The sequence below is a fragment of the Natator depressus genome, chromosome 13 (genome assembly GCF_965152275.1).
Source record: "Natator depressus isolate rNatDep1 chromosome 13, rNatDep2.hap1, whole genome shotgun sequence".
NCBI lineage: Eukaryota > Metazoa > Chordata > Testudines > Cheloniidae > Natator > Natator depressus.
In genome coordinates this window covers 6,042,587-6,055,039 of record NC_134246.1, presented here as the reverse complement: position 1 = coordinate 6,055,039, position 12,453 = coordinate 6,042,587, and the positions used below count along the sequence as shown (strand labels likewise).

At 47.0% G+C, this 12,453-nt stretch overlaps 1 protein-coding gene across 15 annotated transcripts in view; it reads right to left on the bottom strand.

The window, feature by feature from the left end:
* KCNQ2 (potassium voltage-gated channel subfamily Q member 2) overlaps nt 1-11,889 on the bottom strand; it is a 121,427-nt gene extending 109,538 nt beyond the window's left edge. For 14 of the 15 annotated variants that reach the window (XM_074969508.1, XM_074969511.1, XM_074969510.1 and 11 more), the window contains exon 1: nt 11,576-11,886. In XM_074969508.1, coding sequence (XP_074825609.1) covers nt 11,576-11,871 — 296 coding nt within the window. In that variant the 5' untranslated portion in view covers nt 11,872-11,886. Of the gene's footprint in view, nt 1-11,575 lie in introns of all 15 variants that reach the window. The other variant, XM_074969509.1, reaches the window with a different exon arrangement.
* Between the last annotated feature and the right edge of the window lie 564 nt (nt 11,890-12,453).

The window sequence follows — 12,453 nt, the reverse complement described above, 5'->3', positions numbered from 1 at the left end:
ATGGGCCACCTTATTTACATTGGCCTCATTAGCACTACAAAAGTGATTTCCACCCCTTCTTGTCAACTGTTGAGAATAGCCCACTTTCACCTTAATTGAATTGGCTCGTTAGCACTGACCCCCCCCCACACACACACACACACTTGGTAAGGCACCTCCCATCTTTTCGTATGCTGTGTATTTATACCTCCCTACTGTATTTTCCACTCCATGCATCTGATGAAGTGAGTTTTAGCCCACGAAACTTATGCCCAAATAAATTTGTTAGTCTCTAAGGTGCCACAAAGACTCCCCATTATTTATGACTATGTTATTCTTGAGCAGGATGTTCAGGATCATCATCAGCAATCATCACCAATTTCCTATTGGGTTGTCTTTACCATTCCACATTCGTATTAGCTTCTTCTTTACCATTCCACATTCCTATTAGCTCCCCCACTCCTGCCTTCTCCTCACCCGACCTCAGCTGCAAGAACTCAGAAATTCTTTTGCAAACCCCACAAACCAAAACAGAAAAAAACCAAAACAGAAATAACATCAAAAGGTAGAGTGGAACTAAGATGATGTTTGGGCAGACACCATCCGGATAGCTGTCTGCTGCAGCCCTTTCTCCTGTCTTTCATCTGTCCTGTCTTTTTGATACTGTAAGCTCTTTGGGTGCTGGATGGTCGCTACGATGTGTATGAGCAGCACCACAACGGAGCTCTTGTTTCAGTTGGAGACACTGTTAGCATAATAAATATGGATTATCATTATTTTTTACTACAGATTAAGTTAATTAATCTTTTCTTTGACTTTTATGTTGTCCTGTTGCATTGGGTATTGAAATTACCCTTCAGCTGCACTGAACGGATATCACAATAAAGAGATGGGCTGGCTGTCTACTAGGAAACAAGCTCCCATGTTTACTTGTTCTTGAAATATGAGACGGGGTAGTTTCTGTACATGTGAGTCACCTTATATGTCAGTATTTTATGGTAATGTTTTTCCCCTGTGTGTGGTAATAACTTCATAGGGATTGACAGACCATCAGCAGAAACTGTGTTCTTATCTACTGCCCTACTGCTGTAAGCTATTGCAGTACACAGCAATAACTTCAGCTATCTCAGCTGTATTTCGCTATGATTTTGTCACCTCCCTAGGTGGCAAAGTTATAAGAAGAGAGCAGCATAAAACAAAGCTTTCAGGAAAGCAGGAGTCCGTTTACAAATGAGGCATCCGGAAATCCACTGGCCTGAAAGTTCATAACTAAGAGGGTCTCCTCCTTTCAAACTACTGGCCAGTCCACACACACTCAGAAGGGAAAATAAACCTCAGTTCTCCAAGAGACGAAGTGCCAAATGTCTCATGATTCACTTGATCCTGCAACCAATTCCTCTTAGTACAATGGTTAGCGAGCAGGCAGGCTGTGCCTGCTCCTTACTTAATCACTGTAACCTTGTCCTTCCCCTCATATCTCTATCCATCTCCAACTGTTGTCTCTCATCACGTGTTTAGAGAGTAAGGTCTTTGAGACTGTCTCTTTGCTACATATTTGTACCGCACCCAGAACAATGGGGCCTTGATTGAGGGTTATTAAGAGCTATAGTGATTAATAAATTAATAACAAAATAATAATAATAATAACTCATAACAAATAGTAGTTCCATAGGAATTGATTCCTTATCACACCTTCCCACATTTCTGTACTCCTGCATTCTCTCCCACATTTTTATTGGGGTCTGTTGTAAAGTTCCCTTTGTCCAGAACACCTCATGCACTGAGCTGAGCAGCACCAGTGGTTGGTTTGGTTTCTCAAAACCTCATCAGCTGGGTTTAGGCTTTGCAAAATCAAACCCTGGGGAGGCCCAGCTCTAGATCTCATGTTGCCTGAACGTCAGGGAGTTTGGAACAATGGCTCTGTATTGAACCCACGTCTAGTTTCTATAGAGATGGACCAAACCTGGGCTGGGGCTAGGTTTGGCAAAGTCTTGTCAGTCTGGTTTTTAGTTTGCATATCAAAGTCAGATTCTGTTTTCGATTCCTGTTCCATTTCAGTTCTTCTACCGTCCTCACCCCCGGAGTATCTGAGCACCACGGGCCCTCTGACCGCATCCTTTTTAAGATGCACGATCCACACAGGACATATTGGTACTTTGCTTTGGGGCACCTGTTGACACACTGTCTGAGTTGAAACAACTGAGTATATCACTGACACTATTAATCTGTTTTTAGCTCATCAAAACAGCAGCTTCTCTGAGTGACCTGTCTTCTGTAATCCAGCTCGAACTCTAACAGCAAAGGAAAGGGCATCAGTCTCAGCAGGTTTTGACTGAGCACATGCCACGCAAGTGCATAGCTGCAGCACATCAAGGTTGCTAACCAGTTCCACTCCACGAGAGCCTGTAGAACCATCTGTCATGGGTCTAACAGAACACTCAAGACAGGGCTCTTTAAGGTTCAGACTACATCCAAGGCTGTATGTCAACTAAGCTTCATACACATCATTCGTGGTGTATCTTCCAAACACTCTCAGAGAAGCACAGCAACGAGAGAGAAAAAAAGAACTATGAGACCATCTAATCCATTCCCCACCCCAGGAGTAAGACTATCCCTTACAAGACATTATCTTTCTATAGAGGGCATGAGTTAGATTGGTCCCTACAAGACATCACCTCCCGTGGAATCCAAGGAAATTTTAAATATCTCAAGTAATAGGGATCCCACCCATTCACATGGGGAGTGATTCTGTAGTCAGTTAATTTTAGGGTGACCAGATAGCAAGCGTGAAAAACTGGGGCAGGGGATGGGGGGTAACAGGTGTCTATATAAGAGAGAGCCTTATATAGGCTCTGTCCTATAAAATCGGGACATCTGGTCATCCTAGTTAATTTCATGGTATTCAGCCCTTTCTTAAATTCATTTGATTGCTTCTTACCCCCATGTGACATCCTAAGGGTACATTTCTCTTCCACACACCAGAGAGCACTTACCCCTAGGAGTAGTCCCATTGTAAATGCTTAAAAACATGGGGGTTACACGGCCAACCCTGAAATAATGGATTTCATCCTGACTGCCCTTTCTCTTCCTTTAAATCTTAAAGGGATACTATATCCTTAACATTCCCCATCCCTGCCCTCAACCTCTTCCCCCTGCAAACCCTGTTTCCCCACCAGGTGTCTGTTACAGCACAAAACGACATGGGTCTACGGGGCTTGCTGCTTTTTGCATTATTTCTTTGAGCATGTGCCACAGCCATCAAGAATGTCAGCAAATTTCTGGGACTTCCATTAGTTAGTGAGCTTGGGCTCCCTCTGAAAGAACTTCTGGGGCTTCCACTATGCAGAGCAGGGGTGGCCAACCTGAGCCCAGAAGGAGCCAGAATTTACTAATGTACATTGCCAAAGAGCCACAGTAATACGTCACCAGCAGCTTCCCCTCCAACCCCCCTCCCAGTGCCTCCTGCCCACCGGCAGCCGCTGATCAGCACCTCCCCTTCCCTTCCCGCACCTCCCGATCAGCTGTTTTGTGGTGTGCAGGAGGCCCTGGGGGGTGGGGGAGCGAGGGCACGGCAAACTCAGGGGAGGGGAGGGGAAGGGAAGGGGTGGAGTGGGGGCAGGGCCCATGGCAGAGCCAGGGGTTGAGCAGTGAGCACCCCCCGGCACATTGGAAAGTTGGCGCCTGTAGCTCCAGCCCCAGAGTCGGTGCCTAGACAAGGAGCCGCATGTTAACCTCTGAAGAGCCACATGTGGCTCCGGAGCCCCAGGTTGGCCACCCCCGGTGCAGAGTGTACACAATACTCCACATGAATTGCTGATTATAACATTTGTTAGAAGAGTCTTTTTTTTTTTTTTGTGGTTTAGGGTTTTTGGAGGGGGGGAGGTCAGAAAAATAACTTTAAAAAGTTGGTCAGCAAGCTACCCTAGTTATAACCAAAGAGTTGGCTTTAGGGGAGAAAGGTTCTAAGATGCCAACAGCACCTTAGAAACACTGAAGCCAGACAGAGCTGGTGGACAGAATCATAGAATATCAGGGTTGGAAGGGACCTCAGGAGGTCATCTGCTCCAACCCCCTGCTCAAAGCAGGACCAATCCCCAGCTAAATCATCCCAGCCAGGGCTTTGTCAAGCCTGACCTTAAAAACCTCTAAGGAAGGAGATTCCACCACATCCCTAGGTAACGCATTCCAGTGCTTCACCACCCTCCTAGTGAAAAAGTTTTTCCTAATATGCAACCTAAACCTCCCCCATTGCAACTTGAGACCATTACTCCTTGTTCTGTCATCTGCTACCACTGAGAACAGTCAAGATCCACCCTCTTTGGAACCCCCTTTCAGGTAGTTGAAAGCAGCTATCAAATCCCCCCTCATTCTTCTCTTCCCCAGACTAAACAATCCCAGTTCCCTCAGCCTCTCCTCATAACTCATGTGTTCCAGTCCCCTAATCATTTTTGTTGCCCTCCGCTGGACGCTTTCCAATTTTTACACATCCTTCTTGTAGTATGGGGCCCAAAACTGGACACAGTACTCCAGATGAGGCCTCACCAATGTCGAATAGAGGGGAACAATCACGTCCCCTGATCTGCTGGCAACGCCCCTACTTATACAGCCCAAAGTGCCGTTAGCCTTCTTGGCAAGAAGGGCACACTTAGGTGGAAGAACTGCTTAGTTTAGCTCCCTATTGGCTGTTATGCAGTTTAAAAAGCCCAAAGGCTATGATAAAGCAATCTCCTCTCTACACCAGCTCATGACTTCTGCTTGAGATATTTCCCACCAAGCCGTCCACAATTTTCTATTTTGGTGCTTTATAATAAATGGATATGATCCCCCAGCTTCTTCAAGTTATATATTCTAGGGTGTCGTACTCCGGTTGGCCACGATAGAGCTGATGAAATTGTGTGGGGAGCTGAAGTCACTTGGCATGTTCAGTGAGGCGAGGACATGGCATCATTCATTTCTATTGTGGAAGAATGACTCCTGCCCTGCACTCTGGATGGAAAGGAAAGACAATTGAGGGTCCGCATTTAAAGAAAAAGTACTTCTCTGCAATCTCGAGGGTCTGTTCTTCCCCATGGGGTAACTGTGAGTGCAGCTCAATTATTTTTACTTTGAATCTAGTTAGTGTCCCTTTAAATAACTGAAGTTGCGGAAATGGAAGATTTAACAGCACTGGGTTGAACCAGATAGAGGGCTGGCAAGACCCCTAATATGCAATACGCCTCTGTGCCAATCTGTGATACCTTTATTTAGCAGCAGTGAGGTCGCCAATCATCCGCCTAGTAATGTGGGTCTGTTATAACTAGGTAACAATGTCTATTGTCACTATGTTAGGGAGACCGCGTTAAGGTCACCAGAATAATTTGCTTATTTTCATTTGAGACTTAGGCCATTTTTTACCCTTGAGTACCAGAAGCCATAAGTGATGGCAATAACTTGTAACTGTGCAAAATACTATGTGATGAAGGGCCTGATCCTGCCAGGCACTGAGTGCCATCAGCTCACATTGATTTGATGGGAATTAAGAGAATTCAACACCAACAGAAATGGGTCCACGTTTTTGTAGGAAAGACACTCCAAAACCAAAGTCACATTATTTGATATGGCTTCACTGCATCAACCTAACCCTATTCTCTCACAAACACTGTAGTGGAGCAAAACATGGATGTATTAAACATGGGTGTAATTTTTTTTAACATGGGTAAAACAATGTATTTTCCCCAACCTTGTTCTGAGAAATGGATGAACGATTTTGGCTGAAATTAAAAAAAAAAAAAAAAAAATCCACCTGAGGCACATAGTGATGTGATAAATTTACTAGTAATAAGTCGCCAGGACCAGATGGGATTCACCCAAGAGTTCTGAAGGAACTCAAATATGAAATTGCAGCACTACGAACTGTGGTACGTAACCTATCATTTAAATGAACCTCTGTACCAGAGGACTGGAGAATAGCTAATATAATGCCAATTTTTAAAAAAGACTCCAGAGGTGATCCTGGCAATTACAGACTGATAAGCCTAACTTCAGCATCTGGCAAACTGTTTGAAACTATAGTGAAGAACAGAATCATCAGACCAGAAAGAAAACAATATGTTGGGGAAGAGTCAATGCGGCTTTTGTAAAGGAAAATCATGCCTCAGTATTCTATTAGAATTTTTTGAGGGTGTCAACAAGCATGTGTACAAGAGTGTACTTGGACTTTCAGAAAGCCTATGACAAAGCCCCTCACCATAGGCTCTTAAGCAAAGTAAGTAGTCCATGGATTAAGAGGGAAGGTCCTCTCATGGATCGGTAACTGGTTAAAAGACAGGAAACAAGGGGTAGGAATAAATGGTCAATTTTTACAGTGGAGAGAGGTAAATAGCGGGGATCTGTACTGGGACCAGTGTTGTTCAACATATTCACAAATGATCTGGAAAAGGGGGTAAACAATGAGGTGGCAAAGCTTGCAGACGATACAAAATTACTCAAGGTAGTTAAGTCCAAAGCTAACTGCGAAGAGTTACAAAGGGATCTCACAAAACTGGATGACTGGTCAACAATATGGCAGGTGAAATTCAATCTTGATAAATGCAAAGTAATGCACATTGGAAAACAGAATCCCAACTATACCTATAAAATGATAAGGTCTAAATTAGCTGTTACCACTCAAGAATGAGATCTTTCTCTGAAAACATCTGTTCAATGTACAATGGCAGTCAAAGAAACAAAGAGAATGTTACGAACCATTAGGAAAGGGATAGATAATGAGACACAAAATATCATAATGCCACTATATATATTCATGGCACGCCCACTTCTTCAGCTTGGAAAAGAGATGATTAAGGTGGGGTATGATAGAGATCTATAAAATCATGAATAGTGTGAAAAAGTGAATAAGGAAGTGTTATTTACCCCTTCACATAACCCAGGAACCAGGGCTCCCAATGAAATTAATAAGCACAGGTTTAAAACAAACAAAAGGAAGCACTTCTTCACACAATGCACAGTCAACATGTGGAACTCGTTGCCAGGGGATGTTGTGAAGGCCAAAAGTATAACTGGATTGAGAACAGAATTAGATAAGTTCATGGAGGACAGGTCCATCCATGGCTATTAACCAAGACGTCCAGAGACACAACCCCATGCTCTGAGTGTCCCTAAATTTCTGACTGCCAGAAGCTGGGAATGAACGACAGGGGATGGATCACTCGATAACTGCTCTGTTCTGTTCATTCCCTCTGAAGCATTTGGCACCAGCCACCGTCAGAAGACAGGATACTAGATATTGCATCCTGTGAACAGATTACAGTGAGCAAGATAGAGGAATTTGAAGAAATATGTGAAATAGGCAAAAGTGAAAGACAACCTCAAGCCAGAGTACCAGCCACCCACACACCTCTGTGCAGAGAGCCAATTCAAGGCCTATGCACCAGCTATCTCCCAGGAAAAGCCTATGTTGGTACTTAAGTGGGGCTTCACATAAGCATTATCAGGCCACATTCTGCTTAGGTCAGACTCTGACAGGAGAAGCAGAGGTGGCAGGAGAGAAATAATCCAATGAAAATCAGAGATACAATGGGACTGATTTTCAGTCAGGGCAGAACCCAACCTTTACTCCAGCAGACACCGTTTTGCACGTGAAATTTCTGTCCCCTGCATGCTCAGCTGTTAGCGCATGAAAGAGCTTGTGCAAAATTGTGTGTTTACAAGTGAATGCCAAGGTCAGAAAATTAGGCCCATTATATATCCCATGAACAGCCCACCACTTGTGTCAGCCTGGGGAAGGTGTCAAAAAATCAATCACAATATAGAGACACAAAATTGTCTGTGTTTTTGCCCCCAAACTGGCACAAAGGGGCAACAGCACATGTCCAGAGGGAAGCAGACCCGTTGGCATCTCACCTGGATTCCTGTGGTGAGCTAATCATCAGCTGTGAAAACTGATCACCAGCACTGGGAAGCCTATCTGCTCACCACTCCAAGCGGAAATTCAGGGGATCTGACCTTTTAAAGCCAAAGTACCAGCCACCCACACAAAATCAAGAGAACGCCAGCACGCTGCTGCGGTTGCCAAATCCCATAATTCATCCCTGAAAGAAGACCAGGTCCAACAAGAGCATGCAGAGCTAGCACTGGCTGACAAAGCACCACTATGCCCCAGGATGCCATTACAGCTCGGGGAGTGGAACAGAAAATAATGGCACAAAGGACAAAGCAGATTAGACCCAATTGTTATATGGCTGCTGTGCCATAACTATTAGGCTTTCATATAGTTAACCACAATACCGTTTTAACTACATTTTTGGACTGAATTTCCTTTGGTTTTTTTTTTAAACAATCATCATAGTGTGAGATGTGAGGGTCAAAACCGAGGAAAAACAAGAAAAATCCTGGCTGAGACCTGCCTATGTAAATGGACATACCATGCACATAGATGTACAATAGTTGACTTCACTGTGTGATGTCAGACTCTAAAGTGTGGTGCTCCAGATGTACTTGTTACAGAGTTGCCTATGCAAATGCATCTATCTGCATTTAAAATAGAATCCATGTGCATTTTTTTAATGTAGGAAACAAACGTGTTATGACGTTTCGCTGTAAGGAGACAATATTTGAGAGTCTAATCGCTGACACAAACACACCTGCCTTCATTTCAGTGGGTGAAGCGCTCACTACCTGCACTATGGCGCATGAAAACTCCCCAGAGCTCCGCCCCAGTGGAAACTGAGTCAAATACTGCACATGTGCATCGCAGATGAAAATCACTCCTGTGCAAAAGGCGTATGCACCACTTATGCTCCCAAAACAGGGTTCAACTGACGGGGGAGGTAGCAAGGTCTAGTGGCTAGGGCACCGCACTGGGAGTCAGGAGACCTCGATTCTGAGCCCAGCTCTGCCACTGACCTGCTGTGCGATCTTGAGCAAGTCATTTCACCAGCCTGTGCCTCTACTCTCTCACCCTTTGTCTGCTTTGCCTACTTAGACAGTAGCCTCTTTGTAGCAAGGACTGTCCCTCACTACGTGTAGGTACGGCACCTAGCCCTATGGGACTAGTGTTCTTTGGGCTCTCTAGGCACTAATGTAATACAAATAAATAATTATAAAAACAAATGGGGCATAACTGGTGCATAGGCTTTCATTCATCTATATGTGAATTATGTTCTTTACATCTGTAAATGAGCAACGTACCCAGGCTCACTCTGGTACACGTATGGGCTAAAAGACTAGAATGATAGCCAGCTTCCCAGTACTGTGTAACACGCATCTGAAGCATCATAACATGTAGGCCCATGAAATGATCACTGGTCCAGCAGCTGAATGCTGTATACGCTTAGACCGCATTTTCCTGATTGATGCTTGAGGGGAAACAGTTTTGGGGCAGAGCTTTAAAAAACAAAGTGCCTGGAGGTTTGCAATGCTCTGAAGTGTTCCTGAGAGAGAGGGCAGGTGGGAAAAGTTCAGGAGAGATGGTCAATGGTACGTCACATGGTTGTGGAAATAAAGACATTTATTCCCTGGACATGGGGCCCACTTCTGGAGCATACAGGGTGAAATTCAGACACTTACCACGAGGTCTAACCACCACTTAAGCCCTGTTTTGAGGATTTCAGTAGTACAGGTCTTGTGATGGTCCCCTGCATGGGGCTGGATTTCACCTCTGGGGAAGGTCCGTGAGGGATGATGTAAAGTTTGTAGCTGCACGAATCTGAGATGTTTCCATTACTCCGTCATGAATAGCAAGTGACATTACAAAGCTTTGTTTCTGAAAAGGGCCCTGAGGTGATAAATTCAGGACTGTGTGTCTGTCTGGATTAATCACACAGGTCAGGAGTCAGACAGGTTAGCTACACTATTCTCTTTGTACTAAAAAAGCTTCTTTGCATGGGGTTAACCTGCCATGTGCCATTTTGCTTTCATCTCATTCCACTTTTGTCATCTTTATCCTGACCCCTGCAATCACACTGGCCATTGCAACTACAGAGTCAGCCCCTAAGGATTGATTTTGCCTTTATGTGTAGTTAACAATCAAGTACCCTGTGCACACATACACAGGGCTTGTTCACAAAATACAAGCCTGATTTTCGGAAGTGCTGAGCACTTGGAAACTCATGAGAGCCGAAGGTGCTTGGCAGCTCTGAACATTGGGTAACGTATTCTAATTGTAGACCAAATGGAGAAATCAAGATATATTGGCATGATTTGCTTCTCACTCAGTTATGATCTCTCTGGGAGAAACCTGAGCCCCACTGAAGTGAACAGCCATGCTCCCATGTATGAAAGGGGAGCCAGAATTTCATCGTCTAAGTTTACTCAGCAATAAGATCTCTCTGAGATGCTTCCACCTACAAAATGGCTGAGCACCTGCATGCACTTCCCAATGCCTTTTGGTACCATCGCCATCACGTAAAGGGAAAAACTTTGAAAACCAGGGTCAGGAGGAGGCGAACCCTCAATTCAAAACAAACCCAAAACCTACCACAACAAAAGGACAAGCCAGACATATGCCTCCGCCTTACAGCAGGTGTGGAGAAGAGCCTGGTGAGGACCATGGAAACTCCCAGAGGGAAGGGAGCGGCAGTAACAGAGCAGGACGTCATGCAGCTTGGCATCCCCTTTATATTCCCACAAACAACAGGAGCTCAACTGCACTTACGTCCAACTGATCGGTGGGATACAAACATTCCTTGCTAATAAAGGGCATCTGAGTGCAAACTCCTGCCTTGGGACTGCTCCTTTGTCTACCACTCCCTCTCTCTGCTGTCAGGAATCAGACACTGATCAGCCTTTCTTCCCTGGTGCAGCTCTACTTTAGCAGCTGCCCGTGAATATCTTCCAGTCCACAGGCCAAAACGGTGCCAGACACAGATCAATCAAAGCTGGGGATAGAGGAAGGGGAGAACTCTGGGGTAGAGAAGGGAGACCCAGCACAGACAGCAGCGCCTGGGTCAGATTTTTTGTTCCTTGCTGCTAACAGCATTGCTCGGCTGATTCTCAGCTGGACCAAAAAAACCAGCCACTGCTCCATCTAAACCAGAGCCTAGTGATTAATGAGCACAGCCTGTCCCACAGCACATTGTGATCAGAGAGAGGAGGCAAGCTCCCAGATACACGAGCGAAGGAGCCAGGCGAGTGTATTCACCTAAGAACCAGACGGGTTTGTATTGTATCTGGTTCAGGGCTGGGAAATGTGCATCATCGCAATCACACTTCCTGGGGTCAGCGACCCTCCAATTTTGCAGGGCTGCTTGTTTGATTTTTTTTTTAGGTGGTCCCCCCTCCCTTCCTTCTTAATAATTGCACCGTGCATTGGGCAGCCAGGGCTCAGGAAGGGAAGGCACAAAACCGGCTGGCTCCGCGGGTGTTTCCGAGCTGCAAGATGCAGACAGGCCAGCGTGGGGGAAAAATAAAGGCAGCTTAAACCCTGCCACCCTGCAGCTCGCCCCTCCTCCTCTGCTCACATCGCCTCTCCCCCTGCAGCTCGGCTTTAGCCACCCGGGGGATGAGCTGCCAGGCATCGGCTCCCGCCCGGGCTGCCCCGTGCATGGCCCCTGTCCACCCATCTCCAGCCTCCGGCCCCGGGGCAGGCTGCGCAAAGGCGCCCGCACTGGCTACTCACACGTAGGCGTGGTAAATGAAGGCCCAGCCGCGGGGTCTCTCCAGCACGTTGTAGAGGAAATTCTGCAGCTTGCGGTAAAAGGCATTCCTCTTGGGGGGCTTCCCCGTCCCGGAGATCCCGGAGCGGGGCTTGCTCAGGATGCTGCCCCGCTTGGTGCTCTCCGAGCCGGCGATCAGCAGCGCCCCATCCCGGTTGGAATCCGGGGCGCCGGGATCCAGCCCCACGAACCCCACTTTCAGCTTCTTCTCTCCGGTCGCACCCGGGTACACGCCTCCGTTGCGGGATTTCTGCACCATCCTCTCCCCGGGGCTCGGTCGTTAGCCCGGGCTGGGGTGGGGGAGGGGACCGATCCTGGCTGGCTTTCAGAGGGGGCGCAGGGTGAGGGGCGGCGGGCAGGGCAGCAGCCCGGGGCCGGAGAGCGGCATGGCAGGGCCGGGGGAGGCAGCCGGGCAGGGAGCGCGGAGATTCGAGCAGGAAAAGCCGCAAGGGCGCTCTGCAGCCTGGCCAGCCCCCTTCGCCGCCTGCCTGCTGCAGCTCCGCCCGCCCTGCGCGCGTTCCCTGCCTCTCCAGGGTGGGGCTGGAGGGGGGAGCCGGGCGGGGGGGGCACCTCCGCCCCGTTTCACATGCCCCCGGCTTTGCAAAAGAGCCCCCCCCCCCCCGGCCTTCCATGCATGCTCCTTTGGGGAAGCCCGCGGATGAAAAGGGCCTGGGGATAGATTTATTGATGTTCAGTGTTCTCCTCCTCCTCCTTTCCCCGTTACGCTTTGCAAATAAAGAAAGAAAATCCAGGCAGCTATACACAGGGCTTAATTTGTGCCAGGGCTGAGCCCCGGCACCTCTGGGCCTGGCAATTCCTAGCCCCCCAGCACCTCTGGGCT